This window comes from Andrographis paniculata, unplaced genomic scaffold, assembly GCF_009805555.1.
Source record: "Andrographis paniculata isolate CXL003 unplaced genomic scaffold, ASM980555v1 Contig95END, whole genome shotgun sequence".
NCBI lineage: Eukaryota > Viridiplantae > Streptophyta > Magnoliopsida > Lamiales > Acanthaceae > Andrographis > Andrographis paniculata.
In genome coordinates this window covers 1,850,596-1,877,919 of record NW_026137634.1, presented here as the reverse complement: position 1 = coordinate 1,877,919, position 27,324 = coordinate 1,850,596, and the positions used below count along the sequence as shown (strand labels likewise).

The following is a 27,324-nucleotide window of genomic DNA, read 5'->3' as shown; positions in this document are numbered from 1 at the left end:
TTATAATATTTTTACTATTTTTTAATTTATACTCTTAAATATTTACTTACATATATATCATCAATTTTTACACACTCAATTTATATAAAATTTTATCTATATTATATTCATTAAAACATGTCTTCAACTCATGAACATATTTTTTTTAAGACAAAGAGTATTTATTTATGAAATTTGAATATTTTATTATAATAATTTGTGAATAAAATTATGTATATTCAATTTATATATTAAAATATCTCTAATATGTGTAAAATTGGAGCTGAAGTTCGAACTAATAACTTGAGCTTGAGTATTATTTTAACTCAAATTTTAAATAAGCTGAATTAAATATGTACTTATAATGTCCTACATCTCGATAGAGAAGTAAAATATATAAACTACAATGTTCTAAATTAAATTAAATCAAATTATTTTATAGTAATAAGTAGTGAAAAAATAATTTTAAACACAAACAAAAATACATGCCTAAAAGTTGCCATTGAAACTATCGCTTCAAAATATTTTCCCAAATTTATCAATGCCAATAATAGCCTTAATAGGGATGGATGTATATTAGACAAAGGACAAAAAAATTTAGGTCAGCAGTCTGACACATGACACGTGTCACTCAACTGCTTACACACTACACGAAAACTTAAAAAAAAAATAATACTAAAAAATAAAATAAAAAAATAAGGGTTTAATCCATGGTATAAAAGGGGGATGGGCCATGGCCATAGGGGTCGAGTGAGAGTCGCGGGAGGCAGCAGAGAGAGAGAGAGTACGGACATTTACGCTTACTCTGTCACTCCTCGCGGAAATCGCCCGAATTTCTGGCGGTGGAGATTTCCGTCGTCACGTTGCTGAAAATGGGGAATCAGAAGCTCAAGTGGACGGTGGAGGAGGAGGAAGCGCTGAAGGCCGGCGTGGCCAAGCACGGCGCCGGAAAATGGAAGACTATCATCATGGATTCCGAATTCGCCGAGAAGCTTGCCGGCCGATCCAACGTTGATCTCAAGGTTTCGTGCTTTCATGTTTCTTCGATTTTGTTTGGCTTTTTTACTTGTTTGGATGGGTGATAGCTTCGTAGATGGAAATTTAAGTGCGTTTTTTAACACTGAACTTGCTGTGATGCTTTTTTGTATGGCTTTGGAATTGAGCGGTGTTATTGTTTAGCCTGCGTTAATGTATATGCTCTGGATTACGTATTTTGTTGTTTTGTTTTGAGTTGTAGCTTTGCTTCCATGATTTGTGTGAACTTTAGAATGTGTTGTCTAGTTTAAACCATAGGATTATGAGCTGGTTGTTCGAGCATTCGTTTCTCATTTGATTTGTTGCTGTTGTTTTTGAATTTGTGAGTTTAGGAAAACTTGTCTGATCTATTGTTATGTGATCCGGGGAATTAAGGACGCGTTTACTTCTGTATTGGATTGTTTCGAGTGTTTTGAGTTGGTTTGGATTTAAATTTCTTATTGATGAAACTTAGATATGGATTTCATGTTTTGAGTAGTTATTAAGTGTCCGGTGTGATGTTTTTGGATGCAAAAAATAAGTTTAACTGCTGTAGATTGCTTTGGGAAAGTGCATAACAAAGAGCATGATTGAGTAGTATTCGAAAAGGTGTTCGGTTTGTCATCATTTGCTTCAAATGCACGTTCGGTATGGCTGAGGAAAGAGCTACGGACAAGCTGATCAGATTTTGTTTGAGAGCGACAATTTAATGCAATTTTTCATGCCGTTGGCCGTTTTTCTTGTTCTATATCGACAAAACTTTACGTCATTAGAACATTACTTATCTGATTTTGTTTGAGAGCGACAATTTAATGCAATTTTTCATGCCGTTGGCCGTTTTTCTTGTTCTATATCGACAAAAGTTTACGTCATTAGAACATTACTTATCTGATTTTGTTTGAGAGCAACAATTTAATGCAATTTTTCACGCCGTTGCGCATTTGTCGTGTTCTATATCGACAAAAGGTTACGTCATTAGAACATTACTTATCTTGATCCATATCGACAAAAGGTTACGTGATTAGAACATTCCTTTAAAGTACTTTGGCTCACTGTTGAGTTGTTGTTGCTTTAAATGCATTTGTTTTTAGCTAATCGAAAGTATTTTCCATTAATAAGAGAGAAATTGAGGTGCGTAATCTATTTAGGCAATTGTCCCCCACATGGTGTCTCTATTTAGTGGATACAATCAGGTTTTCTGATGGATGTTCTATCCAGAAAGTGTAACTTTTCTAGATGAACCGTATCTTCATCCATAAACTCTGCTTCACAAGAAGATAGAGCCACATTGCGATACACTTGTTGCTTTACATTTTCATTAGTTGTTTCATGTTTCTGCTAATCAGGATAAATGGCGGAACATGTGTGCTAACCAAGGGCAGGGGGATAGTGCTGCGACCCCTAAAAGCGATAGCGACAGCAAGGCTTCTGAAAGCCCGCAAGATGATCAAGATATCCCTGAGTATGTGTTGCCTTATTTGACTTCAATCACTTTACATTCTACTATTAAAATTCCGTATTTTCTTCGATCAAGAATACTATTAAGTCGCCACGGCACGTATATACTTTTGGCACTTGTCTGGATACAGTTCATACTTCTCAATCATATCTGAAGATTCTGTAGAATTCAGTGTTTCCCATTGAAGTTTTTATCTTTTTCCGAAAACATATGAACCCCTTCTATTAGCCGGACACTCGGATCTAACATTTCAACTGTAGTGAAATGATTCTTGAAGCAGTTTCGTCAATCCAGGGCAGCAATGGAGCCACTTATGGTGAAATCGCAAGCTTTATTGAGGTCAGATTCTCTATTTTAGCATATTTACTTTCTACTTTAGCTCAAATAGAAATCTAAAATTCGAAATCACACTGCTATTCGATTCTAATGATGGTATGTCTGTCGAAAATGGATATTCGTTGACTAGGAAGCAATATAGGATCGATTTATAAATTTACTTTCGAGCTAAATATACTAATGCTAAAAGGTGTTTTGTCGACAGCAAAAACAAGAGTTAACCCCAGACCTTCGAAGGACACTGGGCTCAAAGCTGAGGAAACTTATTTCTGAAAATGCACTTGAGAAGGTAATACAAATTCATTATTCCCGATGACTTCACATCAATATACTAACACACGTAAATTGTTCTTGTGACGTCAAACAGGGGCAGAACCGCTACAAGATTAAAAATGCTGCAACTGATACCAACGCACCTGCGCAAGAAAACCCGAATGCTGAACCAAGTCCACCACAAGCGCGCGAGCATATCATCACTACTACAGATGCTAAAGAAGCAGCTGAAATAGCAGCTCAGAGAGTTGCCGAGGCAGAGAACAAAACTTATCTGGCAGCTGAAGCGATGTTGGAGGCCGAAAGAATCTCTCAAATGGCCGAAGAAGCGCATGAGCAGCTTATGCAGTTGGAGGAGATCATAGAGCAGTGTAAGCCTCTTTTTTCTTTTATTTCTTCGATTTTTCTTATCGAGCTACGTCTGATAGTCGCGGCAAGAATACGATTTCATTTTTTTTTTGTTTTTCGACGCAGTTATGCCGGGGTTAACGGGTGGAAACAGAAACAGAGACTGAAGGTCGGATCATAACATATGATGTTATGTCTAAGGAGTGATTGAGATTAAGCAGTGATTGAGTAAGTTGTTTGTCATTGAACTGCTCCATTTTCATTTCAATCTTGAATTAGAATTTGAATTGCTGAATTTGTACATAAGATTGGATTGCTATGTTGTTCTGGTGCTTGTTGGAGACCAATTATCTTGCTTTAATTTGTGTCTCTGTTTTTATTTTGGTGCTATTTAGTCTAAAGGGGAATGTCTTTCTTTTTTATTATTATTTTTTGTGTTTACAAAATATTTTATCAATCATTATTTTAATATCTAATTGAAATCATTTTTTTTTTTTTTTTCAAACCATCAATAGAAACACCCCTAGACTACTTGTTTTCACCGAAAAGTTTCGTGACCTGAAAATATCAAAACATGTGAGTGCCTCTCGAAGCTTGAGTTTAATACTTTTTGGTTTTGCATTTTATTTGTGAACGGTGATTTTGAATGTGACAGTTTTTGGATTTAGATTTTCTGTCAGTTACTATATCCCAATTCAAGTTTATTTATTTATTTATTTTTAGTAATTATACAATTTCATATGATTTCACTAATCAATAACATACTAATATTATTATCTGTATATTTGGCTCTACAAGGGAGTACATTTTTTCTATTCACAAAATATACAGTCCAATTATATGGTAACTATTTTAAAAATATAACATTTGTTTATACAAATATTTTTATTTTATTATCGTATTATTATTTTTATATAAAAAGTTAAAGATAAATTATTTTTACATCACTTTTAATTATTTATTATAATTAAAATACTATTAATTTCTTAAATTATATGCTAAAAGTAAACATATTTTTTGTTGGACAGATAATATGTAAAAACTCAATATTTAATATGATATTTTACACCAATAGCTGATACGAGAGCACATTAAAAAATTGAATTCGTAAGTAAAAAGTTGAGATATTTTTGAAATTTTGAAATAGTAAAATATCAATATTTAATATGATATTTTCAAAATTTCGAAAAATGTAAGAATTTTCTATCTAAATTGTGCTAAGTCACTCTTGCCAAACTCTTGCAAATGGCATGAACAAACTAGGACAAAGAAATGGGATAAAGGTGAAAAAATATAAAAAAAACACACAAGAAATTGAAGCTCAAAGCCACACCTCTTTGATTTATCTCTTCAAAATCTTTCAAAACTAAAAACGCAAGAATCCAATTTCCATCTCTCTCTCCCTCCATAGATTCAACGGAAATTTAACCAAAATAGATTTGAATAACGAGGTTGCAGTTCCCGCATCATTAAAGAAAAAAAAAAAAAAAAAAATCTAAGCCAAAGCTGCAAGAAAATTTTTATGAAGTACTAGATGATATAAATGACCACTCTCACCTAAAAACTTAAAACTTAGGAGAATATATCATTTGTTTATTTATCTACAAACGGGAGTTAATATCAACACCTCTCCTCACGTGCAAGAGGGATAAACGCCACTAAACGAAATTTGCACGTAGACAAGGACAAATAGGAGGACGGTAGAATTCGAACTCCAAACCTAAGGCTCTGATACTATGGTAGATGAGTTGGTTGTTTACATCGTCAAACAAAAGGCTAGGCAAAACCAGCAAAACATGAAAAGAGAAAATACACAAACTTTAAAGCTACAATGGCGAACGCTCATTATAGAACTCCATTTGACAATTTTTTTTTTACTGTAAAAACACACTTCAATAGACAGGTCATCCTATAGACGGGGCGGGCATGCGAGTCGAGTAGGGTCGAGTCGCGTAAAAAAGAATGAGAGCAGTACAACATAAAACATAAGTAAGCTAGATGAGGAAGAGGAGGAGATCTAACAAAACTCATTAACTCTTAAAACACAGAATCAATCGTACCTTTCTCATCTTTGCTTTTCACCGATCTCTTCGTTATTAAATGTTCCGACTGTCATCACTATATCCTGAATCCACGTCGATTAAGTAAGCCGTGGGGAAGACTACGTATACGTATACATACACGTACTCTCCACAGTTGTTCTGATATTTACACTGGGAATGCGCTTAGAAACATTTTTTGTCGTCTAATGCTGCACCTTCTCATCCTTCAAGTTCATGGCCTCGATACCCTTGAGGGTAGAGTCGTAGTTTTTTAGGTTCGAAGTCGGGGTTCTGGTAGAACCTGCGCGCTTCGGGTCTAATGGTAGTGGTGGATTTGAATTTCTCTGGAGTGTGTCTGTATCGTTCCCGGAGATCTCCAGGTCTCGGCTTATAGTGATGCCAGGTCGCCTTGCTGACCCGAATTTCCGGAAAAGGCTGGAACCGGAGAGCTGCACAGCGACATTAAAATGCAATAAGCAATAAATCGGGTCTGTTACTTATGAGTTTCCATCTAATTTTTTGTTACCATTTAGACTCTCCGCTCCCCTCAAAATTAAATATAAATATATTTTTCTCATAAAATATCACATCAAATATTATTTTAATAAAGAACACAAACCTCCAAACTCGATCCAGACTTAAAAAAGAATAAAAAACATGTTTTGAGTAAGAGGGTTGAGTTAATCTTACTTCTTTGGTCACAGAAGCATCTGCAGCAGGACCTTTCTGAGACGAGTTTCCGGAATTCAAAGGATTCCTTGTTCGAGCGCCCTTGCCATCCTCGCCGCCTGTGTAACAGAAATTTATAAATTTCGACAGAATAGCATGTTAATGAATGTGCCGTCACTGGAAAATGAGGATACCTGATTGCTTGTCATTGTTAGCATGTTGCATTCCGCTACTTGTCCCTGCAGCAATTGCCTGTCGAGGAAATTCATCACTTCTGATATTTTTGGCAAAACCGTGAAACCTAAAAAAAAATTGCATGTTACTCACAAGGGCGCGGGATGGAGGATTGGCAAGCTGCGACTGCTGATATTTCAAGATAGTCCAGTCAAATACATAGTCGAATTGAAAGCCTGTTAGGGTCAAAACAACAAAGATATAAGCACGAAATGATGCGATATAGCAGAAAGGATAGTGACACTATGATAGCTGTAGAAACCTTCGCGAATAAACAGGTCACGGAAAATTCTCTTAAGATAAGCATAATCCGGTTTATCTTCAAATCTAAGTGAACGGCAGTAGTGAAAGTACGAAGCAAATTCAGTGGGATAACCACGGCACAGCGCCTAGAGAAAGATTGGATTTTAAGGTCAGTATTTTACCACAGAAAATAACATAATGTGAATGCAGGGTAACTTTTTCGATTACCTCTATGGAGGTAGAAACTTTTTTTTCACTAATTTTCTCGTACTTCTGTTTCTTGTTTCCAGCTTTCAATCCCTGCCAAGGAAGGCTGCGCATTTTGGGGAGATGAGTAGACGTAGAGAAAATTAAAGTAACGAAAAGCAATAAAGCGAATCCGCGTACACACCTTCCTCTTAAAAAGTACATGAGAACATATCCAAGTGATTCTAGATCATCCCTACGGCTTTGTTCTATGCATTGATCGATGCAGTAGAGCATAATCGAACACAGAGTAAATGCCTAATTAGATATATTTGAAGGATAAAAGAATCAGGAAAGGCCGTATGCATACCAATGCCGAGATGAGTATTCATGCTCGCGTATCTAGCTGTTCCAGTCAAATTCTTATTCTCTCTGCATTATAAAGGATAATGTTGTCGTCATTCGAATCAATTTTCCGTGAAAACAAACAACACAACAAAACAGATAAGACAGTTGGAAAGGAAACAGAAGAACTGCCTATTACTACTTGAAATTAATGTTTTCGTTTTTTTTTTTTACCTATATGGAATATGTTGATGAGTTGAGGAGTCTCGATATTTTTTGGCAAGTCCAAAATCAATGGCGTAAACCTATGAACATCGGAGGGATTATGAACACAAAATATCATCATTTTGAATTAAACAAACCAATGTGGAAAACATTGAACAAAAGGGCTACCTGATTTGCACGCCTTCCTAAGCCCATGAGAAAGTTGTCGGGCTTAATATCTCGATGGAGGAAAGATTTGGAGTGGATATACTCAACACGATTAATCTAGAAACAAAATTTCACCAGTTTAAAAAAATTTGCTCTATCATCTTTACGATGCATAAACAAACTAAATACCATACCATTTGATCAGCGAGCATGAGAACAGTCTTTAGAGACATCTTGCGACTACAAAAGTTAAACAAGTCTTCTAGACTAGGTCCCAATAAATCCAAAACAAGAACATTGTAGTCTCCCTCGACCCCGAACCACTTGACATTAGGAATTCCAGCTACCAATTTCGTAAATTACCACCCAATGAGAAACTACTAACACGAATTAAAACTATAATGGCCGAAAAGCAAAATTCACAGTGAAAAGAAAGTGTATTACTTCCTCCGTGAAGTAATTTGTACAGCTTAGACTCATACAGTAGCTGCGGATGCTTCGTCTTCACATTTTCCTACACAAATCGAAACACAAGTGAGCTATAAGACATACTACAAAAGATATACACAAATTTGCGACGAAATTATAGGGTAAGTAAATGAGCTTTCGAGATTACACTTTCCTTTTCAGTATTACCAATTTACTACAACATTCAGGCAGTGCAAAGACACTCGATACTCTCGACTACTAACACCGATGATAACATTCAGAAGCTAGACAGGCATTCATGTTCCTTTTTCTTAAAATCAGCTAATAATGGTGTTGAGAAAATTTCAATATGAAGAGGTGAGGATCGATGGAGGATACAGAACACTCACATCCAAACAACACGCACAATTATAATCCATTCAGCAACAATCAATCAGATCATAACTGATACAGAAAACTCATTGATCTTCAAAATCCAAAACGAATCATACGAGCATAATCATAACAGAAACAACAAAAGTAAGATCACCGAGAAAAGCTTTCAATCCACTTACGAGCTTAATAGCAACCTCCTCATTCGTCTGAGTATTCGTACCTGCAAACATCCAAAAAACAAAATTACGAATCACGTAGCCCTAATTTTCTCATCAAATCGGAAAATCTCAAACCAGATATGGAAATAAATACCTAAATAGATCTCTCCAAACGAGCCGCTCCCAATTTTCCGGCCAAGGCGGAACTTATTCCCCACGCGAGGCTCCATCCAGTTTCCGCAGAAATTAAAACCCCAGATTTCCCCAAATCAAATCAAGCCGAAGATTGCAGAATTGTCTGGGAAGAAACTAAGGAGGGGGATTCGACATTTCATAGAAGTCAGGAAGAATTCATCCGCGCCTGCTTGCGCTTCGATCCGATCGATGGGTTAGCAGATTTTGTTTGGTTGCATCTACACCTTATAGCTTAGGAGGGGAGAGGAAGGACCAATCATGGCTACCATTATTCATCCCCAATTCACACCTCACCACACCACCATTAATACGTGTATATATATATATATACAACACCATAGTTTGATCGATGCTGTCTTCTTTCCCTTTCTTCTTTTTTGTTTTTTATTTTTTAATATAATTGAATCTGTACTACGTTCCCTGTTTTCGGTTTTGACGTTATTAATTATTATTTTATACTCTGTTTCATATAATTTATTTTTTAAATATAATTATACAATTTTTAATTTTATTTTAAATTTTAAATTTTTTAAATTTTTATAAAATTATTTAGTTATTTTAATTTTAATTTATAATTATTTTATTATATTACACACTTTAATCTTATTTTAAATTTTTTTTTTATTTTTTTTTAATTTTAATTAAATTAATTAGTTATTTTAATTTTAATTTATAATTATTTTTACTAATATATTTATAATTATCTACTAATTACATCCCTACTAAAATGTCTACAGTATAGCAGATACGATATATAAAACGAAAGAATAATTATTTTTACTAATATATTTTTTAATTATTTACTAATTACATTCTATTTATGAATAGGAGGGAGTATATAATACGATGCCGTTTCACACCACTCCCCCGTTCCGTCCACCTGTTGTTCCAATAATAGCCTGCTCCGACATGGAGTGGCCCACCATTTGTTTGTCTAAATTAGGAAATTAATAAGAAATTATTATTATTATTATTATTATTATTATTATTATTATTATTATTATTAAAGTTAGATCATAGAGAAATAGAGACGATGTATTGAATCAGATTTTAAGATTTCGTAATATCGATAATAGAAGCATGTGTTATCTTTATGGTTGGATATTTCGAAGAAAATACTGTCGGCTGAGAATACCATTCATTTATATTGATTCATTTATTTAACAAAAATATTAAATAAGGAAAATGACTTGTTAGTGTGTATTTTTCGAAACTCCAACAACTTTTAAAACTTATATTTAAATGGGACCTTTTTATATAAGTGTATGTGTCTATATATAATTTGGGTTTTTTTTTTTCAAGGAGTTCGGAAAAATTTGAATTTGATTTTGATTTTTATTTGAATTTTGGAATGAATTTGAATTTTGTTTTTGTTTTTTTTTTTTTTTTTTTTTTTTGTATTTGACTTTGATTGGGGTTTTGAGAATTTTAGATGTATATTGATTTGATGGATAATGAATAAAATAATATAAATATGTATTAAATTTAATTGATAAAATTTATATTGTATGATTTAATTATGAATTTATATTATACTCAATATATATATTTAAAATTTTATTTATTTGTATTATAAAAATTTTTGTTCTCTATAAAATTGACATATATATTGTATATATTTTCTTCCCTTATAATTATAATATGTTTCTTTATCCAAATTTTCTCAAATTTTACTATTTAGACTATATATTTCCCGAAAAAAAAAGAAACAACATTTTCAGACTTTGTCCCCCAAAACACAAACAGACCAGATTTAGGTTGTTTGCATAGTAAAGACGCCCAAACCTGAGCTAAAGAAATAAGCCCTTAACATAAATGAGTGTCAGCATATATATACCAACAACATAAAATGTATAATAAAGGTATGTGCTACTTTTTAATAATAACAAATATATTATATATAAATATGTCATGTGCTAAAATCGTGTATGCTGTATGAAATTATAACATGCGTTTGTATGTAGTAATATTGTGTAATATTGAGACTATAACATATGTGTTTAATTCATGCGTTGTATTATTAATATATACATTGTGATATTTGTAGTAATATTATGTGTTGTCTAATAATACACTATGTGTTGTTCAGCAGCACTGTAGACGTTGCGACAGCCAACTTCATCATCAATTGTCTAATTTCAATCATCAACAAAATCAAGGGTTGTGTGTTTGCCAAAAGAGTCAGTTCAGTTCCAAAATTAATTTACAAAAGCAATCCTAAAAAATTATTCCAAAAGTAAACAAGCAAAGAAAATAAATAAATAAATAAACAAACTACAATTATAGTAGTATGAATTTCAAAATTTGAAACCAAGCAAATCTGTGGCGAACAAAATGCTCTTCTGAGACTCAAAAATCACAATTTCTTATTCAAATGAATTGCATAAGCTTATTGCAAAAAAATATAAAACAAAACCAAACAGAATTTAACAACAAAAGAATGACCTTTCTTCTCTTTAGATAAGCTACAAATCTGCCTGTCCGATGATTGAATTGTAATGCTGCAGAAATTACGTGTAAGAAGATGTAGTTCGAGACGACTGCGGGTGCCTATCACTCATCTCAGAAGTGATCGAGTCAAATGTTCGCGAGCTGTGGCGAGCGCATGAGATATTGACTGCAACGATCCGTGCTTCCAGTTAGGACAACATCGTGTGTGTGTATATATACATATATAAATATACATTACCTGCTCGGACATTGGTGATCCGTCATCCATAGTGTGACTAGCTACTTTTCCGGCAATGACACTTCCATCTGTTTCAAGAATAATCCTGAAATATATTGGACAAGAGTTTACACAAATTAGCTCACCCGGTTAATTATTAGGGGTGGAAAAATGAAAAAATCTAATGAAGCCTACCCTCCGTCGACAATCTCATCAAGGCAAAGAAGAATCAGATCCATGTTCTCTAGTGCCTCTCTGTGGTCCACATTGTTCCTAAACATATGAATATCTGGTTTGTCATCAAGATAAGCTATCGGCATTAATTCAAGAAGAATAAAATAAAAAAATAAAAATTTGGAACCTTAGAAGAAGAGCAACTGCATCAAAGAAACCCTGTAGAACACTAGCCAGGATCAGCTCATTTTCCCCATCACTTGCAGTCACAAAGAAGTGCAGATCTTGAACAAATTTATACACGATAATGTTGTTCTCCAACATTGTTATCTCAGCTGCACACCACCACATTTATACAACCTTTTTAGGATTCGAATGGAAGTTCTACAAAACTAAATAGATGAAGGCTGAGCAGAATGACATGAGTTAGCGATCAGCAATACAAATTTAATGAAGATTGAAATGTACCTTCACTACGAGCATTCGTTTTTTGAGTCTTTGAAAATATTGTCTTTTCGAAAGCAAGCTTTGTGCTGTTTGTAGGCCATTCATCGGAATAGTACTTGACAGCAACACGTTTACCTTCCGAATCCAATAAAAGTAGGTTCTTAATCGTTGGACAATCTCCCTACATTTCCACAAATCAGAAATTCACCATCTCAAAGCATCAATTTCAAATCCACCACAACGAATAATCAAATATCAGAATTACACAACACATCACAAATTGCAATTCCAAACATCGCAAAACATGCATATTCAATACTGCATCGGATCAGAACAAGCACCGATCGTCAATCAAACTTACCATTTCGCTCGCTCTCCGCACACGCACACTCCAAAATTCCAACAATCAAATCACTAATCACATCCTATTAATCCACACGCACATAAAAGTCCGAATCTGATGTCACAATACATATATAGATCTCAAAAATCCCTCATTGAACAAACACAATCATCGCAGCAACCACAACAACTGCTCGCATAATTCAGATTTCCAATAAAAAAAAAAAATTGCGCGCACACATACATTAGATCCTGCATGTCAGACAGAAAAACAAAAACAATAATGCATAATGAAACCTAATTACTTGACTGAGAAAGTTGGCCATTGCAGCGAACGATCTTCAGGGAGAAATCTTGCCGTTGGTTCAGATACAACTGAAAATTGTTACAGCAGACGTCGTATATATTTTATACTGCTGGGCCATTATTCCACAACCAAATGGGCCAAAATTAATAAAGAAAGGCCCACTTAAATGGGCCATATTTAAGCCCATTATAAAATTTTATATATAAATGTAAATAAAAATATCATAAACAACAAGCTGGAGTAGCTCAGGAAGGTTCAAGCCCTTCCTCTAGCGAACTTTTCGTTTATTTAATTTATTTAAAATAGAAATTTAATTATTATTATTTTTTTAAATTAAAGTTGAAATACATATCCGTTAAACTTTACTTTTCTTGTCTATCTTTTATTTCAAATTTTCAAAATTCGAAAAAAAAAGCTACAGTCGATTAATCTTCATCTTCTCTATTAAATTAATTTTAATGTCTGAATATTCATCTCTTCTTCAGACAGCAGTTCTTGAATCGGCAGAAGAATTTGCTTGTTTTATTTGCTCAAGGTTTTTCTTCTCTGCGTGAAAATGGGTGCTTCAGGAAAGTGGATTAAATCTCTGATCGGTCTCAAGAAACCCTCGCCCCATGAATCCATCGTAAGTCTCACAAATTTTCGACTCGAATCTTGTTTCCTCAGAATTCCCAAATTTGTCCATTTTCTTTAATTGCATTCTTAATTTGAGAAAACAGAGAAATAAAAATTTGATCTTTGGGCAGGAAAAGGGAGAAGGTAAGGGGAGGAAATGGAAGCTATGGAGGACCCCCTCGGGGGGCAAAACCACCGCCGGCGGCGGCGGTGGCGGTGGCGGTGGCGGCGCGGCGGAGATTGAGGGCTCGGAGGTGTCTTCTTATTTCATCGACGGCGAAATGGCCGCCGCCGTAGCTGCTTTAGCCAAAGCTTCTCCAAGAGATTTCATGGCTGTTCGAAGAGAATGGGCTGCTGTTCGAATTCAGACAAATTTTCGTGCATTTCTTGTAATTATTTTTTTATTACAATATATATATATATATATATCAAATCTTATATGATCTGATCTGTGTAAAATTGTTAAAATCTCCGATTGATTGTTAAATTCTGTAATTCCTTGTAGGCACGACGAGCTTTGAGGGCTTTAAAAGCATTGGTTCGGCTTCAAGCTATAGTCCGAGGTCGATTAGTTAGAAAGAAAGCCGACGTAACTCTACGATGTATGCACGCTCTGGTTCGGGTCCAGGCTCGGGTCCGAGCTCACTGCAGCCAAGCCTCAGGTTCGGAGCATTCGAAGGATCGAAATCGACTTGATCCAATCAAACAAGCCGAGGTTCGAGTTCAATATCAGACATGATCGAACATTGTATGTTGTAGTATTGTTTCGTCGAATGTGGTTCGATGATCCTATGTTTCGACTCTGTTTTATTACAGAGCGGATGGTGTGATAGCCGCGGGACTGTCGAGGAAGTCCGGTCGAAGCTGCAAATGAGGCAAGACGGAGCCATCAAAAGGGAGAGAGCTATTGCCTATGCTCTTTCTCAGCAGGCAATGAATTAACTTTAAGTTTAGTTTCGGAATTCGATGATCGTTTTTATCGAATCGAATGTTTGTTGTTTCTTTGATTTCAGCAGCTGCAGAAAACCCCAAAATCGTGCTTGAAATCGAGCACGCCGAGCAAGAAGCTAAATTGGTTAGAGCGCTGGATGGCGAACAGGCCGTGGGAGAGTAGGCTGATGGAAGAATTCCCGGGGGAGTCATCAAATTCGACGCCGAAATCTTTAAAATATGGCGCCGGGTCTTTGTCGAGCGCATCCGATTACGATTCGGTGACGATGAGGCGCAACAACGTTTCGAAGCGGGTCATCGCAAAAGTCCCGAAAAGCTGCCAAATTACGCGCTCGATCTCCGATCCATTTACGGAGTCGATCTGCGGCGAGAGCACGAACTCGAACTTATCATCGACGACCACATCGGGAAGTCCGGGATCAGGGGAGATAAATGGCCCCCGGCGTAACTACATGAGCCTCACGACGTCGATCAAGGCGAAGCAGAAACCAGGCAGCACTTATTCCTCGAATCCTCGATCTATCCAAAGGCATTCGATCGAGGATGTACCATGTTGTAGGAAACCGAGTCCTTTGTCTAAAGGGATCGCTCGGAGGAGCGCCGATGCTGATCTTTACACGGTTGATTTATGCAAAGATCTCTATCCTCCGGTGGGCGGAGGTAAAGGTTATTACAAGTGAGGCGACGAGGAAGATCGATCGATTGGTGTTGTAAGAGTCGAAGTATTTTGATGAGTTCAACGTCTTGTTGTTCTTGGTACTTCTTTGTTTTTTTCAATCTTTTATTTTTTTTCTTCGATTCGAGATTGCCTTAGTTATCGGGTAGTTAGGTGTTTACGGTTGGCTCGATTTTTATGCGAAGCGTTGTTTTGGATACGGCGCGATTGCGAGGGATTATTGGTCGTGTAGATTTGTCGATTTTGAGCCTTGTTTTGTGAGGTTTTTGTGTGTTTTTTGTGTATATTGTTGTTGTTGTCTTCTTAATGACGAGGTTTGTGTCTTAAATCATCGATGTTGTAAGAACACGGGGTTCTTTTAAAGTTTGATTTCAATTTTTCGCATTAGTCATCTCATTGCAATGACATTCCATAGTTGCAAAGAAGAAAATCAATGGTCCGGTAAGAATATCACTGTGGCGTGGGGTTGAATTTGTGACCATGAGGTCATGGGTGTAAACTCCGACGCTTCAGGTTATTTGCCATATATGGCTCGTCTAGTGTGACTTGCCCATCGGATGGTAATTACTCCATCCGTTCGTTACCCGATCTAAATGAGCTATTTTTAGTGGACGGAGAGAGTATTTTAATTTAATGTACTGACTTGATCAAATAAGTTGGGATAGCTTACTAAGTACCACCCACCTTAATATTATTTTATCTCACTTCATATAAAAGTACCATAATACATCTTTCAACGTGTAATTTTTGTTAGTTATAACTAAATGGTATTCCTTTTTGTTACACATAGATCTTTATAACTAAATGGTACTCATTTCGTCATTTAAATTTATACTTATTTCTGTTGTGTCTAAAAAATATTTTTGTTTTTTCTATTTCGATACTACTGTAGAAGGAAAATTTTCTATTTTTATATATTATTTTTTTTAAAATTCATGTATGATCAAATGAGCATAATTTTAGATGATGAACATAATATTTTATTCTCTACACAATTACTCATATATACCAAATATAAAAATCGCAGCAGATCCTGTACTAATTTGACCGGATCAATATACAGTATATGATTGACCAACATATGTTTATACATATGTCATCGCATATTGTATTATAAAATAACATACGTTAAATTATAATATTCCATCCGTCTCTGAAAGGTTGTCATTTTCTATTTTCGTCCGTCCTAAAACAAAGTTATCATTTCCTAATTTAGTAATTGTACTACCTACCTAACATAATAAATACCCTAGCAACTTACACTATATTATACAAATGCCATTATTTTTATATTACACAATATTAATAGCAGACATTTTTACCTTTTTCACTACAATCCATTATAATGCTAATATTAAAAAATTTATATGCAAAAAGTAAACTGCAACCTTGTTCCGGAGGGAATATAATATATATTAACATTATAAATATGTTAAAAGATATATATATAATATTGTTGATTACCATTATAATATATATATATATATATTTATCACGTCAATAAAAAATACTAAAAATTATGTTTCTTTTCCTGTCTCTAAATTTTTTGTTACTATTTGATCTCACTTTTTCTTTTTTGACAAATATTACTTTAAACATTATTTAAATCCAAAAAAGTTTAAAATATCCAAACTATTACAAACTGACTATTATTACATTGTTGGTATTCAATTCAATTCACCAAATGAGAAATAAAGGTTAGTCCAAAAGCAGGCAAGAAATATGGGGTTTTGGGATTTGTGTTTGGTTGAGAATTCCAGAAGAGGTATTGCTTACATAAGATACATACAAAATTTGAGGGTAGGGAAGGTGTCATTTTAAAATACCAACAACACATCCAAACACGTAGTCAATTATTGCTTCCCTATCACCAGATTATGTACTTTACATGCAAACTATTTCTTGCTCACTAAACTTTGTTCTTCAAGAAAATAATTTTTGTCCTCATTTACACAATATATATATTATATAGGTGAGATTGATAGTTGTGATCATCTGTTGTTGCATTTAATGCTTGACCAAAATTGTTTATCTTTTTTTTTTATTTCTAAAAAATAAAAAATAAAAAAATTTTAAGAATTATATATATATATATATATGGCTGTCTGTTGTATTGTTTCATGAAAATGGAAAATCTATGTTGCATTTGTGTTCATTTTTTCACCAAACTATGCTTTCTTTGATATGTAGATGTTAAGCATATTTTTTTATATTGTTTTTTGGGCTACAATTCTCATTTTTTTGTCATAATATAATTTTTATTTTTTGCAAATATTTAAATATGGTATCAGAGCTGAGTTAATGTTTATTTTGCCCCCATGGGCCATTTCTATTTTTTTCGCAAATATTCATACAGTAGTAAAAAATATTTATTATATATATAAACATTTAATGTTAGAGAATTTACAAATTTATATTTATATCTATATCATTCACTAGAGTATTATTGTTTTTAATGGTTTACATAGTGATTTCCAATCAAATTCGAGCTTATATGAACATACATTGCTTATTCAAATGAATGTTTTTCAATAAGTACAATATTTACTTTGAAACAGATGTAATGAGATCTTACAACTTAGTATTATATATTGAATATCAGAGTTACTATCATTTGAATTGATCTTAAAATCACTTAAATCGAATGGATTACACAAACCATAAATTGAATCGAATTTGACTTTCATCGATCGATTGGCCCAAATTAATTAAAACATTATCGTTCGATTATTACTAAATTTCCACTCTACTAAATTCATAGGTTAGAATTTAATCTCTATTTAGATTTGATTACTTTCATTTTTATTATTATTATTATTTTTAAAGTTTTCATTAAGATATATAGAAAATCATTTGACACATTTTGAAATTATGGCTATCATGTAATGAATGATATTTTCTTGATCCAACAAACTAGGAAATGTCTTGTCAACCTACTCTTGATTGATCAACTAATATAAAAATAAAAAAGTGAGAAATTATATTTTTGTTAAAATAATAATTATGCTTGACTTATAAATGGAAATTACAAGAGCTTTTCAAAGCCTAGTTATATTAATCAAGAAAAGTGAAAAAGACATTTTATTATCATAATCATAATAATAATGTCATTTTTTCAAGAAACCATAATTTCATTACTATAAATCAAATACCGTCTAATATAGAAAAGTACTCATTATTGTTGGAATCTGGAAATGTATTATCTCCACACTTATTTTTAGAAAATATTTTTATTATGCAATGTTCAAACTTTTTTTTTTTTTTAAAAAGAAACAATTTATGTAAAATCACAATTTCTTATCCACAAGTATAATTTATAATCGGTATAACCATTTGTCACAAAATATAAATGCACTGAGTATAGAATTTATGGTACAATCTACGATGTCCACTTTTAAGTGTTATATTTATCTTTTGCATAATTCTATTAACATTAAAAATATCTTTTTATACAAATATAATTAATATTTAAAATCCAATCCGTACGAAATAAGCACACAACCAGATGATGGAAGTGAATATAAAATTGAATGACGAAAATAGTATATAATATATACACATAATAATAAAACCAGTAAAAACATCATTACTTGTTATACTTTATAAAACACCTAAAACTAAAAAATAAAAATAAAAAAATAAAATGAAACACTCTTACACAAGTCCAAAAAAAAAAGAAAAAGAAGGCATAATTGATGATGATCTCAAGAGACAAAACCAATGTAATTTTTTCCTATATATTCACAAGAAAAAAATAAATAAATAAATAATAATGAGAAAGTAATATCAAAAGAGGAATTGCATTTTTGTAAACCAAGGGTAGAGAAGAGGGCCCTAATCGCCATTTCTGTACAACTCTCTCTCTACATTTAACTCTCACTCTACTCTTCATTCACAGCCTGATCATATCACCACATTGAACCCTTTCCCCAATTCCTTTTCATACTCCTTCCTACTTTCTCACACACACCTGCCTCTCTCTGCATGTGTGTCATCTAATAATCTTTTGCAGGAGTTTATATACATATACATACATATATTATATATATGTGTGTGTGTGTGTGTTAGAGAGAGAGAGAGAGAGAGGGATCAAGAAATGGGACACCGTCACCTATGCTGCAACAAGCAGAAAGTGAAGAGGGGCCTTTGGTCACCTGAGGAAGATGAGAAGCTCATCAGCTACATTTCCACCTATGGCCATGGCTGCTGGAGCACTGTCCCTAAACTCGCCGGTAAATACATATACATATATATCGACATCAATTAGATCCACATATATATACACACATTCATTAATTACAACTTCTCCATTTCCAGGGCTGCAAAGATGCGGCAAGAGCTGCAGACTGAGATGGATAAATTACCTGAGGCCTGATCTCAAGAGAGGAAGCTTTTCCCAATGCGAAGCATCCCTAATCGTCGAGCTCCACCGCATCCTCGGCAACAGGTACAATGCAACATTTCAATCAAGCTGATCACATACATATATATATATGTATGTATGTATGTACAGTGAGTACTTAAGTATTAAGTAAAATGCTCACAAATGACTTTATATAAAAGATGGGCTCAAATAGCAAAGCATCTCCCGGGAAGAACAGACAATGAGGTCAAGAATTTCTGGAATTCAAGCATCAAGAAAAAGCTCATTTCTTCGAACCAAAACAACCATTCACAAGATCATATTGTTAAAAATCCTTACTCTCTTCCCAATAGCGCCACCAGCAGCAGCAGCAGTGGCTCTTCTGCTGAGAATCTGTACTTCCTGAATCCAAACAGCAGTAACTTCATCATCCCAAATCCCCAAATGGATCGAATCATCGGCTCCTCAGACTTAGACCTACCTCCATTGCAAGAATTTGATCCCTTTGATCAATCCAGGCTGGATCAGGTAATGAATTTTCAGGCACCTTTCACAGAACTGTCCTATCCTATAAACATCCCACAAAACCAGCAAGGTGATGATTATAACTCCGCATTTACCTATGAAGATAACAGCACCAGTCAAGTTATGATCGGGAATTATATTCAAACCCTAATCCCCAAATCTGTAACAACAACTTACAATGAACAAGAATTAGCAGCAATGAACAATTCCACTGTACCATCACTCAATCCATCTGAAAAGGGAATTGACTGTTTCATACCCTTTCCATCATCTGTTACACAAGAGCATCATCCCGGGGGTGAAATCCCCGGCCACTCAGGACTCCCATGGAACATAGAGGCAGAAACTGCGCCTCGGCATCTGACTCCTCCTATTCCATTGGACTACATTGAATCCTTCATGACACCATTTTGATCATCAATTCCAGCTGCTCTGGTATACAGCTATCTTATATATATATATATATGCATGTATGTATAATTCCTATATTCTGTTTCAACATGGATATACTTTGCTATACATTTCTCAAGGACTATTAATTCTATTCTAGTTTGGTGATTTTGGCAGGTGTCTTGCCAAAAATGAATGTTCATAATAAATGCTGAAGCTCTTTACGTAGTTTTATCAAATGCATACTTACCTAATCGAGAAATACCTTCAACAGAAATGCCATATTTCATTGTATTTGCCTTTCAAGTGATTGAGATCTCTTATCCACTCTGAAATAATTCTACGTATATAGACGACAATCTTTAGAGTGGCTTCATACAGATTATTATTATTTTTGTACAATCTACAATGAAATAGTTTGTTCACCTAAAAGCATGATATCCAATGTATATTTCCATCCAAAACATCACATTCGACAATTTTTTCATGCAAAACAACCCAAAACACAAACAAATTCAAACTAAGAATTGTATAGATTGGAAAATAAACAAAAATAAGTCATTAAGCTACACACATAGATTATAAATCAAAATCATGTAAACAAGTCTGTGTCAAGCACAAATGTTTTACTGAACCTTAAAGCAACATAGTCAGTCCTTCCTTCATAAAATGTGGATCAAAATTATTTAAATGCAAAAGTAGAAACTAATATTCATTATGCTGTGATCCTAAAGCGACCCTTGGCGATTCTTCGGGCAATGACTCTTCTGCCTCCCTTAGTCGATTTTCTGTTCAGAATGGAACATATTTGTCACTTATTGAAGGAATCATCAGAAAACACGTTTCAAGAAAGATTTGGCAAGTGAAAAAGGGTCTTCGATGGAAGTTGTAGGATGAGAAACAGATAGAGATCTTAGGGAAGAAAATGGATCCAGAAATTTGTCTTATTTCATGACATGCATAATCATAATGCCATTGAAGGCAAAAAAAATGCAACAGTTTAAGGTTTTTTGAGCAATTGTATGACGGTAGCCGTACATGATATGCTGCATCAAGTAGGTGTGTACTTTCGTGTACAAACATGTATGTGTGAGAGTGAATGAATAAAGACGTGTAAGTGAGATAGAGAAGTTCACCGAGCAAAGAATCCATGATTTCTTTTGCGCCTGATGTTGCTTGGTTGGTAGGTCCGCTTTGGAAGCAAAAGCATAGGTTCACTTGATGAAGACTCATTGCCTGTGGAGAATCAGATAGTAAAATTTCAAGAGTCAAATCCTGAACTCACAACCAAAACAACAGAGGAACAAATTTAACCTTTTGAAATCTCGATATCTGATTGAACAGGAATTAGCATAATGCATGGTGCCTATTAACTCCTCATGAACGTAGAGAAGCATGGTTGGAAAGATCCAATTCAAAATTTACATTATTATGGATAGCGAATGAAATGATGTCTGAACTTGATCCAGATAACAGCTTCTGACTAATAATGAATGAATGATCCTATAACATACAATGTCACTAATTACAGCAAAATTTTGTAATAGCAGACTTGGTTTAATTAACAAGAGAATATTAGCACGAAACATCAGAGTGTAAATCAAAGACAAATTTGGTAATCTGGCATCTAATGTAACATCTATGAGACTACAACTATTTTTCTCCACTCACCAATCTACTGATTAGAAATATAACTGAAGCTCAATCCAATGTGACGAGCAGAGTACAGAGTTTGTGCTAATGAACCCCACAAACTTTTCTTCGCAACCTATTCCACATCAATGGCACAACTAAAGGTACAAGAAGCTCACAAGCCCTTCTATATCTTTTATTGGGATAGGACTTTTAACATAATGGAGGTTTAAAACCTCGGGGACACAAGGTGACGCCAACCTTTAGTTTTCTAAAATGAAGCTACCAAACCAATCAAAACAATGATAGAATCATCTCTCCGGTGTTTCTAGATATTACATGTGATAGTTATACAGCTAAGAAACGGAGTTCATTACCACAGCTAATGAGAAGCCAATGAATTCCATCCACAGTACACCATGCAGTTAGAAATTCGACTATGCCGAGCATATTATGTTCGATTAATCACACCAATCTCATTAAATTGTTGACATTACACTAACCCCTGAACGAGGAAATGCAAAGTTCAAAGCGCTCAAAATAGCAATCTATAATCCACCTAACAGTTTTAATCCACAATCAAAGGTAAATACAAGAAAAACAGATCGTAAAATTCAAAAGTTACCGTCGGGAAGGAAGAATGGAAGAGAAGGAAGGCCGGAAGGGTATAAGAACCCGGCGGAGGAGAGCTTTTGCAGCGGATCAACGCCGTTCTGATGCACCGGAAAGTATAAAGGCGTCGTCTTCTTGTGGAGCTCAGGTGTGAATACAGAAGGCAAGAACTTCGGCGGAGCGACCAATTCGGAGCTCTGAGAGACGACTTGACTCGAATTGGAGAGGAGATTGCGGCTAAGGCATCGGGACATGAAAGAAACGCCGGTGCGAAGTAGGGCTTTGGACGACGCCATTTTTGGAAGAATTGAAGGGACTGCGACGGAGGCGCCGATCTGAAACCTTAAACCCTATGTTCGATGGCACACAGCACACTGTCGATTGCGGAACGCATTTTTCGACGGTCCCTTTGGAAGCTCCGGGATCCCAATACCAATTTCATCCAACCCGGTTTTTTGTAAATTGAGTTTATTTTTTTGTTTGAATAATGTAAAATAATTTTGACATTTTATTTTTATAAACAAAAGAAATTAGATTTTTGTAAAATTCATAGCTATTTTGGTATTTATACGATATTTTTTTGTTCGTTGTTATTAAAAAAAATTATATTTCCTCCGTTTTAATTCAAAAATATATTTTTATTATTATTTTCATTTGTCTATTTCAAAATATTCTTTACATATCCCATTTTAAAATATCTCTTTACTTATTTTAATTAATTATATTAATTTTAATTTATAATTATTTTATTATAATAAATAATTTTCTTCTATTATTTTAGATGTAATTTATATTTGTATTCAAATTTAACATTGAAATTAAAATCAATAGATTAAATCCGACTAAAAACAAATGTAACATTATTTTCGAAATCCGTACCAATTTTCAACCGGCGGTGAAATTTTATTTACCAACACTCAACGGTAAGCCTCCCGAAAGAAATTCACCAGCACTCTATCATCCCTGCTGTTCTATTTTCACCTTCAGAGCTTCAATCACTGCCGAGAAATCATCGTCGCTGAGGCCGCGGGATTTCGCCACTTTGTAGAGCTCATTCGCCGCCGCGGCAATCGGTGTCGGTTGCGACACCGACTCAGCCAATCCGAGCGCGAGTCGAAGGTCCTGCCACAATCGAACACCGCCGTAAAAAACTTTTGTCCGAACATGACTAACCGGAAGTTTTCAGACAGCATACCTTCTGCTGATGCTTCAACGGGAATGCCGTAGGATATGACGACTGAACCATCGAAGGCCCTTTCATGGCGTACATTGGCGAGCTGATCGCCCCTTGCGAGATAACCTGCAAGAACGACAGCTTTAGCTGCTTTTATCGAGGAGATTTACGTTGTACTGGTGGGTTTACCTGCACCAGAATACTTGGATCGAGCCCGACTTTTTCACTGAGAATCAGACCTTCGGAAAAGGATGCCATCATGCTGCCATGGTGAAATCGAAGTGAACTTGCATTAAAAAATGGTGGTGAAAAATGAAGTATAATTATGCAAAGTACCTTCCCATGATCATATTGACGACGAGTTTCATGGCAGCACCATTACCAACGTCTCCAAGGTAAAATCTTGACTAGAACAGTTGTGAAAATTGAAAATCAATATATCAGGAGTGGACATCGAGGAGTGAAAGAACAAAGTAGACGATTAATAACCTTTCCCATGATGTCTAAAAAGGGGCCGGAAGTTTCGTACAGAGATTTGTCGCCTGTGATAAAAAAGAACAAACATGGATTCACTTCATCGTACGGGACTTTTTCAGACCAAAACTAAGCTAGAAGATTCTATTAAGTTAATTCGAGGCATTTACCTGCAGTAAGGAATATTAACTGTCCGTCTTCAGCTGGTTTCTTCGATCCAGAAACTGGAGCCTGTCGAAAAAGTGGTTGTGTTCCTTTATTTTGTAGGCAATAGAGTCACGTCATGACTCATGAGTATTTAGTTCTTATTGAGATAAAAAATGTGAAAAAACTTAACCTCCAAAAATTGTGCTCCAGTCGATTTTATACTCGAGCTGATCATTTTGGAAGTGGCGCCGTCAACAGTTGACACATCTACATAACTGCAAGCAATGATTTAAAGGGAATCGAAAGATAAGGGCAAAGGAGACAATAAAATTTAGAAAGATAGTGGAAATAAGAAGTTCGGGTTTGAAATCTTTCACAGTTGGAGTAAATAAATTGCAGGCAAGAACTAATGAATTGTATTTCATGTGGGAATTGTCGAATATTACCCTTTTCCAGGGGCCATACCACTCGCAGCTCCGTTCTTTCCACAAGCAACATCAACCTGGAGGCGTAAAAAAATCAATGAACTGAAACTGTTACGACAAGGCAGCTATGTTGAACAAAACAGTAATACCCACTGCACTTTGGGGATCGGCGAGCATTGCAAATGTGACATCACAAGAGGCAGCTACTTCCTCGGGTGAGGGCTTATATCTGCATCGAAGTCCCTTTTCTTATTAAATTATATATTGCAAATCCAAAATGCCTGGTGTACAGAAACCATGGCAGGCAAGATAATGCAAACTGCCGAAATTCTTCTCTCATGCACAAACGATGAAAATCAAGAAATTCTATAAAAAAATCTTGTAAAATGCTATATGTGATAAAAATTAGTGAGGTTAAATGCAACACTTCGGTCTCATCAGGGCAGCCCGGATGACTTCTTGAATAGGACAATGGCGTTATAGATTAACTCAAGTGTACATTGAGAAACTTTCTAAGAGTCACCCACCAAGTTGTTAACTCTCGAGAAACCATGTGCACTTATATATGTATATATAGTCATATCAAGCCTCCTAAACTCTTCTTGATTTTCGATTATTACATTAATTCTAACAAAAACTATCCGCATCTTGTCTTTAAATCAACTGCAATTTTTGTATTCTAAACAAAGATATATGAAAGAGTAAAAGGTATTCTTTTCACACAAGTAAGTTTTGAATTACTTACTTCGCACCCAAGGAGATGAGGGGGTCACATTTGCCTTTCGTTCTATTCCAAACAGTAACGTCACATCTATAACACAAGTCCAATCAGTAGCAAGTTAACGATCATAATAACCGTAAAAATTTCTCTTATGGATAATCAACAAGAGACTAGCCAAGAAACATACTATCATTAAAGTTAACAAAATGAACTATTAGGAGATTGAGACATTTTGCATGAGTCCAATAACAGAAGCTACGAAAACTATACTTCTACACAAAATTGCACGACTACTTAAACATAATTTTGTGAAAACTATCATCAAATGCTACTAAGGACACAATGCTACAAAAGAACACATATACAGTGGTGACCTGTCGGCAGCATTGATGATTTCGAAATCCTTAAACAATGATACAAAACCGGTAAAGATGTTGGAAGACTAAACAATAAGTTCGGCTTATTAAGATTGATTCATACCCTGCTTTTATGAGATTTTGTGCCATCGGAGATCCCATGATTCCTAGACCAAGAAATCCAATGCGCACCGGTGATCCATCTGCTGCTTTGGAAACATTAAGTACATCAAAATTTCATCAGATTTTAGAAGATTTATCAAAAAATCATTTGTAAAAAGCACAATTATATATATACATCATCTGCTTTGGAAACAGTATGCACTTAAAAATTCAGCAGGTATTCCAAAATTTAGAAGATTTATCACAAAATCATTTGTAAAATGCACAGCTATATATATATATATATATTCTTATCCCCATCATCTCCCCTGATATGCACATCTGCAAGAAAGTGTATTGAATCCTCCAAATTAACAATTAGGCATTACAGTTAATGAACAGGCCAGACAATCTACAGACATGGTTTCTCTTGACCTAACAGAGTAAAATTCAATTGGAAGCTACCGGCAATAAAATTACCACCTGCAGCACTATTCGAAAATGGCAAAAATCACAATGAATACAGCAAATCCACCGCAAAGCAAGGAACAATCATCAAATGAATGGCCATCAGACAAAAATGCGAACCTAAAACTTTACCCTTGGAGCCATCAGAAGATAAGGCCTTAACTCGAACCAAACAATGCGGTTGAGTGGAGAGACAAGGAACTGGCGTAGGTCTAAAACAGATAGTTCTCCGGGGGCAAAAGCTCGAGCGCAGAATCATGGCTTTCGAGAGTGAAGCTGCAGTGTTAAAGGGCGAAAACATTGCGGCAGTGGTTAGATAATGGCTCCGGCAGCTGGTGTTCGCCACTAAACCCATAGAAATTCCGATCACAGTGTATCGCAGTATTATCTTGGTGCCAATCGAAAGTGGATTGAGTTTTATATAGGTGTGGGAGCTTTAATGGCTGTGGCAGACTGTGTCTGACATTGATGTCGTCGTCTTCTCCCTCCCTAATCCGAATTGCAATTCAGGAAGAAGCCACGTCGCTTTGAGTTCAGCTTTTCACGGGCTTGGGCTTCAAAGAATTTTAAAATATTTGGGCTGAATAACTGGACAATAAGGATTAGTGGGCTGGGCCAATTTGGCTGTATAATTAATAATAATAATAATAATAATAATAATAATAATTGATTTCATATTCAAATTGCAATTTAGTATTTTATTTCTATCTTATTCTAAAACATATTACTTCCTCTATCTACTAAAAATATCCCATTTAGATCGAGCTCGTAGTTTAAGAAAAATGAATAAATTTTTGAAAAAGTATATATAGTTGGAGGTTTTTTTGAAAATTTAGTTAAAAATAAAAAGTAAATAAAGAGAATGTAATAAAGACAGAAATATTTGTTGTAAATAAGTATTGAAAGAATGATATAATTAAACATTGTTGTCAAAATTAGTAATGTGATAAATATAGCGGACAAATTAAAAAAAAAATGATAACAAATTTGGCGAATGAAGAAAGTATTTGAAATATATAATATATAAATATAATAATAATAATAGAATTCAACGTAAACAAAAAAGATAAAATAAAATAAAAAATTATGATACATCTA

At 34.6% G+C, this 27,324-nt stretch overlaps 7 protein-coding genes across 12 annotated transcripts; 3 read left to right on the top strand and 4 right to left on the bottom strand.

Annotated features, from left to right (window-relative positions):
• The first annotated feature begins 695 nt into the window (after nt 1–695).
• On the top strand, nt 696–3,797 carry LOC127243373 (single myb histone 4-like). Its single transcript, XM_051263359.1, has 6 exons — nt 696–1,001; nt 2,340–2,455; nt 2,713–2,791; nt 2,994–3,077; nt 3,156–3,432; nt 3,536–3,797. Exons 1-6 carry the CDS (start codon nt 852–854, stop codon nt 3,574–3,576), a joined length of 747 nt encoding a protein of 248 aa, XP_051119316.1. The 5' UTR covers nt 696–851; the 3' UTR covers nt 3,577–3,797.
• A 1,625-nt stretch (nt 3,798–5,422) lies between these two features.
• Nucleotides 5,423–8,976, bottom strand: LOC127243372 (uncharacterized). Its single transcript, XM_051263358.1, has 14 exons — nt 8,617–8,976; nt 8,484–8,524; nt 7,945–8,014; nt 7,695–7,843; nt 7,522–7,617; nt 7,363–7,433; nt 7,154–7,215; nt 6,989–7,052; nt 6,826–6,910; nt 6,617–6,743; nt 6,448–6,530; nt 6,315–6,372; nt 6,142–6,239; nt 5,423–5,900 (listed from the first exon to the last, which is right to left on the bottom strand). The coding sequence occupies exons 1-14, from the start codon at nt 8,690–8,692 to the stop codon at nt 5,655–5,657; spliced, it is 1,326 nt and encodes a 441-aa protein (XP_051119315.1). The 5' UTR covers nt 8,693–8,976; the 3' UTR covers nt 5,423–5,654.
• Nucleotides 8,977–10,921: 1,945 nt separating this feature from the next.
• Nucleotides 10,922–12,657, bottom strand: LOC127243513 (coatomer subunit zeta-1-like). Its single transcript, XM_051263573.1, has 6 exons — nt 12,594–12,657; nt 11,968–12,127; nt 11,687–11,834; nt 11,521–11,598; nt 11,347–11,431; nt 10,922–11,274 (listed from the first exon to the last, which is right to left on the bottom strand). Exons 1-6 carry the CDS (start codon nt 12,612–12,614, stop codon nt 11,215–11,217), a joined length of 552 nt encoding a protein of 183 aa, XP_051119530.1. The 5' UTR covers nt 12,615–12,657; the 3' UTR covers nt 10,922–11,214.
• A 352-nt stretch (nt 12,658–13,009) lies between these two features.
• LOC127243460 (protein IQ-DOMAIN 8-like) lies at nt 13,010–15,212 on the top strand. Of its 3 annotated transcripts, none has more exons than XM_051263488.1 (5): nt 13,010–13,220; nt 13,348–13,599; nt 13,716–13,925; nt 14,027–14,140; nt 14,224–15,212. In XM_051263488.1, the coding sequence occupies exons 1-5, from the start codon at nt 13,152–13,154 to the stop codon at nt 14,839–14,841; spliced, it is 1,263 nt and encodes a 420-aa protein (XP_051119445.1). In that variant the 5' UTR covers nt 13,010–13,151; the 3' UTR covers nt 14,842–15,212. The 3 variants fall into 3 exon arrangements, with proteins under 3 accessions (XP_051119445.1, XP_051119444.1, XP_051119443.1); XM_051263487.1 differs by having other exon boundaries at nt 13,342–13,599; nt 14,227–15,212; XM_051263486.1 differs by having other exon boundaries at nt 13,342–13,599.
• Nucleotides 15,213–18,933: 3,721 nt separating this feature from the next.
• Nucleotides 18,934–20,139, top strand: LOC127243577 (transcription factor MYB10-like). The gene is made up of 3 exons (XM_051263663.1): nt 18,934–19,069; nt 19,155–19,284; nt 19,401–20,139. The coding sequence occupies exons 1-3, from the start codon at nt 18,934–18,936 to the stop codon at nt 20,137–20,139; spliced, it is 1,005 nt and encodes a 334-aa protein (XP_051119620.1).
• Nucleotides 20,140–20,669: 530 nt separating this feature from the next.
• LOC127243141 (uncharacterized) lies at nt 20,670–22,809 on the bottom strand. The gene is made up of 3 exons (XM_051263012.1): nt 22,373–22,809; nt 21,252–21,351; nt 20,670–20,903 (listed from the first exon to the last, which is right to left on the bottom strand). Exons 1-3 carry the CDS (start codon nt 22,653–22,655, stop codon nt 20,831–20,833), a joined length of 456 nt encoding a protein of 151 aa, XP_051118969.1. The 5' UTR covers nt 22,656–22,809; the 3' UTR covers nt 20,670–20,830.
• A 355-nt stretch (nt 22,810–23,164) lies between these two features.
• Nucleotides 23,165–26,710, bottom strand: LOC127243143 (glyoxylate/succinic semialdehyde reductase 2, chloroplastic). Of its 4 annotated transcripts, none has more exons than XM_051263013.1 (12): nt 26,347–26,710; nt 25,781–25,865; nt 25,325–25,390; nt 24,733–24,808; nt 24,601–24,656; nt 24,345–24,429; nt 24,178–24,238; nt 24,023–24,075; nt 23,870–23,940; nt 23,723–23,795; nt 23,555–23,659; nt 23,165–23,481 (listed from the first exon to the last, which is right to left on the bottom strand). In XM_051263013.1, exons 1-12 carry the CDS (start codon nt 26,579–26,581, stop codon nt 23,317–23,319), a joined length of 1,131 nt encoding a protein of 376 aa, XP_051118970.1. In that variant the 5' UTR covers nt 26,582–26,710; the 3' UTR covers nt 23,165–23,316. The 4 variants fall into 4 exon arrangements, with proteins under 4 accessions (XP_051118970.1, XP_051118971.1, XP_051118972.1 ...); XM_051263014.1 differs by having other exon boundaries at nt 26,359–26,710; XM_051263015.1 differs by having other exon boundaries at nt 25,781–25,862; nt 26,359–26,710.
• Nucleotides 26,711–27,324: the final 614 nt, after the last annotated feature.